Source organism: Oncorhynchus clarkii, chromosome 20 (genome assembly GCF_045791955.1).
Source record: "Oncorhynchus clarkii lewisi isolate Uvic-CL-2024 chromosome 20, UVic_Ocla_1.0, whole genome shotgun sequence".
NCBI lineage: Eukaryota > Metazoa > Chordata > Actinopteri > Salmoniformes > Salmonidae > Oncorhynchus > Oncorhynchus clarkii.
This window is the reverse complement of record NC_092166.1, coordinates 63961332-63967821: the sequence shown is the minus strand read 5'-3', so window position 1 is coordinate 63967821 and position 6490 is coordinate 63961332. Positions and strand designations below refer to the sequence as shown.

Genomic DNA, 6490 nt, shown 5'->3' with positions numbered 1-6490 from the left:
AGTGCACTAGTATTGACCAGTGCCCATAGGGAATATGGTGCCATTTGGGATGGCGCATCAGATCAAGGCAAGGGACATCCTGGGTACATTTAGTCTGCTGAATGCTTTCCCAGGCAGCAGGGCAGCACAGAACAGTACAGTTTGGAAAGACTCAGAAACACAGGCCCCTCCATTCTCTACAACATTGTGTTATGACATTACCAGGGCCATATCTGGTTTCCTGGATCCCACTCGAGCTGCCCCAGCCACGGGCCTGCCACGGGCCACGGGACGGCGAGGCCTGCTTCTGATTGGTGAGTCCCGGGGGTGGGCGTGGCAGCTGCTGGGACTGTTGGTTGCGATTGGTCTTCCACATCTTGTTGTGTCCAATGGGCTCAGGGGGCCAGCTGGTCTTATACTCTGTGTAATTTGCTGTGAGTAACAGGAAATGAACTAGAGTCAGAACTGCCTCTGTTATAACCGCACACGTGGCGGATGGAGCACACAGAAAAACTAAACGAAGACAGAGTTGAAACTTGATTTACTGAATGATACAACAGCTGAAACAGTATATGAGTGAAAAAAGCAGAGAAACACTACTGAGTGAATGTGTAACACTTTTGGTGAAAGGCACATTAGGACATTCATAAATCATACATAACACATTTACAGCAATACTGTGAGTGTTTTCCAGTCTGCTACCTGAGTTGTGTGCGTTGTTGAGGGGGCTGTCTGAGGCACTGTAGGGCCAGGCACCAGGTGAAGGCAGCAAGGTGTTCAGGGAGGGGTTGGGTTCTGAAACAAACACCACAAGCTTAGCTAGCATCAACACACATGTATTATTATCACAACCTGATGTTTAACTGACTGATGCATGTATTGATGGGTATGATTTCAGTGTTATGTGCAAGTTTTTGACTTTATGTGAGAACACGGAGGGTTGACAATATACTTATGTAATGTGTTACTGTTAAGTAATGCTCGGAATGTGGAGTCATAGAAACAGGAGTAACTCTGCTTCAATCTAGGTAGGTACCTGTGTTGTCTCTTAGCAACTGGTGCTCTGTGTCGTTGAGGCTGGACGGCCCAGGGATTCCCATCATGCTCCCTGGGGTCATGTAGGGATCAGACTCGGGGTCGATGCTCTGGATCCCCTTCCAGGGCACGCCGGGCTGGAACTCTGACATCACAGACAAACATACAGGAATTCTGGATTAGAATTGCAGGGGCAGTATTGAGTAGCTTGGATGAAAGGTGCCCATATCAAATGGCCTGCTCCTCAGTCATAGTTGCTAATATTTGCATATTATTATTAGTATCGGATAGAAAACACTCTGACATTTCTAAAACAGTTTGAATGATGTCTGTGAGTATAACAGAACTCATATTGGCAGGTAAAATCCTGAGTTGAAATCAAAACAGAAAGTCAGAAATCTGAGTTTGTATGTAGTCCCCAATGAAATCCCCTTCAGATATGAATGATGTTGCACTGCCTAGGGGTTCCACTTGATGTCAACCATCAATATAAATTATAATGAGGCTTCTATGTTGTTGTGGGAGTGAATGAGAGAATATATCAGATGTCCATCAAGCAGCCATTTTGTGATCGCCCTTTTTCCTCATGGTAGTCACTTGCGTTCCATTGCTCACGTAGACAAAAAGGAATACTCTGGTTGGAACTTTATTGAAGCTATATGTTAAAAACATCCTAATGATTGATTCTGTACTTAGTTTGAAATGTTTATTCGACCGGTAATATCACTTTTTGAAGTTTTTGTCCGATATAATAATGACCAGAATTAGCGTTTGGATATGTATACCAAACGCACTAACAAAAGAAGGTATTTGGACATAAATAACAGCCAATTTTTCAGTTTTTGTTTAAAAAGTTTGAAATATCCAATAAATGTCGTTCCACTTCATGATTGTGTCCCACTTGTTGTTGATTCTTCACAAAAAAAGAAAGTTTTATATATTTATGTTTGAAGCCTGAAATGTGGCAAAAGGTCGCAAAGTTCAAGGGGGCCGAATACTTTCGCAAGGCACTCTATCTATAATTCCATGTGTATAACTTGTATTACCATCTACATTTATGATGAGTATTTCTGTTGAATGATGTGGCTATGCACAATCACTTGATGTTTTTGGAACTAGTGAATCTAACGCGCCAATGTAAACTCAGATTTTTTTTATATAAATATGAACTTTATCAAACAAAACACGCATGAATTGTCTAACATGAAGTCTTATGAGTGTCATCTGATGAAGATAAAGAAAATTAATCACTAACCTTGAATTATTTCTGGTTTTTGTGAATGCTATATTTCGCTGGAAAATGGCTGTGCTTATTGTGGTTTGGTGGAGACCTAACATAACATGTAGTGCTTTCGCTGAAAAGCCTATTTGAAATCGGACACTTTGGTGGGATTAACAACGAGAATACCTTTAAAATGATATAAGACATGTATGTTTTAGGAATTGTAATTATGAGATTTCTGTGGTTTGTATTTGGCGCCCTCTATTTTCACTGGTAGTTGTCATATCGATCCCGGTATCGGGATTGCAGCCATAACAGGTTAACCCTAGTCACAGAGAGTTGCAGGCTTCTGTTCCAAGCCCAACAATAACTGATTCAGGGGATTTGATCAAATCAGGTGTGTTAGTGGTGGGATAGAACAATCCCTGCACATTCAGTTGATATTTAGAAGGGCCACTCACCAGGAGGCCAGCTGGACGTGCCCTGGGGCTTGGAGCCCATCTTGTTCCCAGGAGTACGGTGCCAGTTGTCCCCCTGTGTGGGCATACCTAGCCCCTCCCCTCCCATCATGTCATACTGGGAATATGGCGAGCCCCCCCTCCTCATAGGGGTGGACATAGGACCTGAAAGAGAGAGGGGGATGGAAAGACAGAGGGGGAAGAGAAGACAGTGAGATGAAGAGAATAAAAAAATAAAGTCAGATGAAAAAGCAGCCGATGGGTTGACAATGTTGGCATGTCATACTGTAATTAATTCCGTACACTCACTACAGAATAAGGGCGTTCGCTCTCACCGTTTTTGTGGAGGCTCTCAGGAAGGGAAGGGGCAGGAGAGTGACCCTCCATCATCCATTTGAAGCGGGATTGCTGCCCCCCCACGTCCTTCATGCCCCCTGGGCCCCCCACCACCGAGCCCCCCATGTCCAGACCAGACATGTTCACTCCTCCACTGTACCCTAGGTGGGGGGGAGCAAAAAGGTGTCAGAGCTGATGGCAGGTGGCATGTACAATGACTCAATTACATGCAGAGCGTCAGTCAGTATGCAATGAAAATCCACAAGACGGTCTACATTGTTAGTGGTTTGTATTGACAATAATATATTCTAGTTAGGTGTTAATTTTTAGGAATGTTCTCTCAGGTAAAAAGGGAAATCTCAAGTATGTGACAAGAGATTATTATCCATCCTTTATCTCCATTCATGTCTGTGTGTACACCACTCACCAGAGTAGCCCTGTGTTTTCTGGTGCAGGTCCAGAGAGCCCCCCATGCCTGGATGGGGCAGGGAGTCTGCCATAGGCAGTTTTGGGCCTCCCCCTCCCAGGTGAGAGGGGGACAGTTTGGAGCCCACTCCCACCCCACCGACGCCCTGCTGCTGCTGCTGTTGCCTCTGCTGCTGGAGAATAGCCACGATCCTGGCCAGCTGAGGAGAGAGAGATGACGGATTAGTGGGATTGAAAACCCTGTAAGCAAACACAGCAACATGCGCGCATCACCACAGTCTGACTATCTATGCGATGCTGTGACAGTAATTCCTCAAGTACAGAGGTTTACCCGAGTCATAGCATGAAATAAGTGGGGTTGTGTTGTTTCCAATGCAGTAGTAATAGTAGCTGCTGTACCAGAAGTAGTAGGAGTACCTGTTGAGGGTCGGCCTGCTGCCGTACGTTCTGGTATATAGTAGAAGTAGTAGCAGTGCTTGACTTGGACTGAAGTAGGTGCCTGTACTCATTTTGGGTGCAGTAGCAGTAGTAGTAGTGGTTGTAACAGTATTATTTTATTTTATTTAACTATTTTAAAAAATAAACCTTTATTTAACTACGCAAGTCAGTTAAGAACAAATTCTTATTTACAATGACAGTGGGTCGTTCAGGGGCAGAACGACAAATTCTTACCTTGCCAGCTCTGGGATTCGATTCAGCAACCTTTCGGTTACTGGCCCAACGCTCTAACCAATAGGCTACCTGCCGCCCCAACAGTAACAGTAGTGGTGACTGTAAACAGTAGTAACAGTAGTGGTGCTGGTAACGGTAGTAGTGGTGGTGGTAGTGTCCCCCCCCAACAATAGTTTACAGACAGATTATTTAACTTATAATTCACTGGATCACAATTCCAGTGGGTGAGAAGTTTACATACACTGAGTTGACTGTGCCTTTAAACAGCTTTGAAAATTACAGAAAATGATGTCATGGCTTAAGAAGGCTAATTGACATAATTTGAGTCAATTGGAGGTGTACCTGTGGCTGTATTTCAAGGCCTACCTTCAAATTCAGTACCTCTTTGCTTGACATCATGGGAAAATCAAAAGAAATCGGCCAAGACCTCAGAAAAACAATCGTAGACCTCCACAAGTCTGGTTCATCCTTGGGAGAAATTTCCAAACGCCTGAAGGTATCACATTCTGCACAAACAATAGTACGCAAGTATAAACACCATGGGACCACGCAGCTGTCATACCGCTCAGGAAGGAGACGCGTTCTGTCTCCTAGAGATTAATGTATTTCGGTGCGAAAAGTACAAATCAATCCCAGAACAACAGCAAAGGACCTTGTGAAGATGCTGGAGGAAACAGGTACAAAAGTATCTATATCCACAGTAAAACGAGTCCTACATTGACATAACCCGAAAGGCCGCTCAGCAAGGAAGCAAGCAAGCCACTGCTCCAAAACCGCCATAAAAAAGCCAGACTATGGTTTACAACTGCACATGGGGACAAAGATCATACTTTTTGGAGAAATGTCCTCTGGTCTGATGAAACAAAAATAGAACTATTTGGCCATAATGACCATCGTTATGTTTGGAGGAAAAAGGGGAGGCTTGCAAGCCGAAGAACACCATCCCAACCGTGAAGCACGGGGGTGACAGCATCATGTTGTGGGAGTGCTTTGCTGCAGGAGGGCCTGGTGCACTTCACAAAATAGATGGCATCATGAGGAAAGAAAATTATGTGGATATATTGAGGAACCCCCAAGGAACCCCCACTGGTGGTCTAGAAGCGTGGTCACAATATTGGAGATAGCTTGGTGAGATCTGACCTGCCCACTCAGACACCCATTCCAAATGGGAACTACAAATGTGGCTATAAGGTCTAAAAATCACTGTTAGGTGTATCTCATGCAAGACCAAGGCAGTAATCTATTTCATCACTTGTTCATGTGGGAAAGCCTGCATAGGACAAACGAAAAGGCAATTAAAACAACGCATAGCTGAACACCGCAGCCCCAATCAGGTGTAAGAACATTTGACTATCTAGTAGCAGCTCACTTTGTTAAAGCTATAACCATCCTCCCACAAATACACAGGCATTGAGCATGTTGCTCTACCAAGGAGAGGAGGTAACGTCGAGATCCTACTTTTACAAAAGGACGCTTACTGGATATCCCATCTAAAAACATTGACCCCATGGTGGTCTGAATAGTCACTTTGATCTCCGGACCCAAATTAACAATTCTCTCTCATGGATACACATTTCTCTTTATGAAATAGGAATTTAAATATGAAATTGAATTAAACAATGTATGTCGATGATAATATTATGTACAATATTTAATAATATGTTATAAAACTGTTGTTAAACAGTTTCACTCAATTCATTCTAATTAACGTAATAATTATGACACACCCCTCACTAGTGTCATTGGTTGCACTAATTGCACTGGGTCTACACAACCTGGTTCAAGCATTACCTGAAGAAGGCACAGTGACGCCGAAACGTGAGTTACCCAATAAATTACTGGGAGTTTATATATAGTGTGAGACTATTTTTATAGCTTATGATTTTGTTTTAATAACAACATAACATGGCAAAAATAGTAGCACCCGAAAGTTGCATCCAAAGTGAAAGTATAGGCATTGAATTACTTTTCAAGCAGCTACAGTAGGCTACACACCACTGTTTGAGTTGAGCACCGCAGTAGTGCGCTTCAGACTATTTCACTCCCTTCATCTGAACATCGTGTCAGCCACCATTCATACATGTCAGTTCAGTGCACAGTTTAACAGAAAATAAAATATTTGAGAAAATATTTATACCGAACAAAAATGTAAACGCAACAAGATTTTACTGAGTTAGAGTTCATATTAGGAAATCAGTCAATAAAAAATAATAAAATCTATGGATTTCACGACTGGGAATACAGATATGCATCTGTTAGTCACAGATTTATATATATATTTTTAAAAATTGGGGCCGTGGATCAGAAAACCAGTCAGTATCTGGTGTGACTAGGGCTGTGGAAGTCCCAGAATTTTGTCAGC

The 6490-nt window shown here is 43.0% G+C and overlaps 1 protein-coding gene across 7 annotated transcripts in view; it reads right to left on the bottom strand.

Annotated features, from left to right (window-relative positions):
• Window positions 1–6490, bottom strand: part of LOC139376708 (trinucleotide repeat-containing gene 6B protein-like) — a 37610-nt gene that overhangs the window by 7426 nt on the left and 23694 nt on the right. For all 7 annotated transcript variants that reach the window (XM_071119575.1, XM_071119576.1, XM_071119577.1 and 4 more), the window contains 6 exons: window positions 3458–3656; window positions 3030–3191; window positions 2698–2859; window positions 1016–1159; window positions 682–774; window positions 202–411 (listed from right to left, as the gene is read on the bottom strand). In XM_071119575.1, coding sequence (XP_070975676.1) covers window positions 202–411; window positions 682–774; window positions 1016–1159; window positions 2698–2859; window positions 3030–3191; window positions 3458–3656 — 970 coding nt within the window. The remainder of the gene's footprint in view (window positions 1–201; window positions 412–681; window positions 775–1015; window positions 1160–2697; window positions 2860–3029; window positions 3192–3457; window positions 3657–6490) is intronic.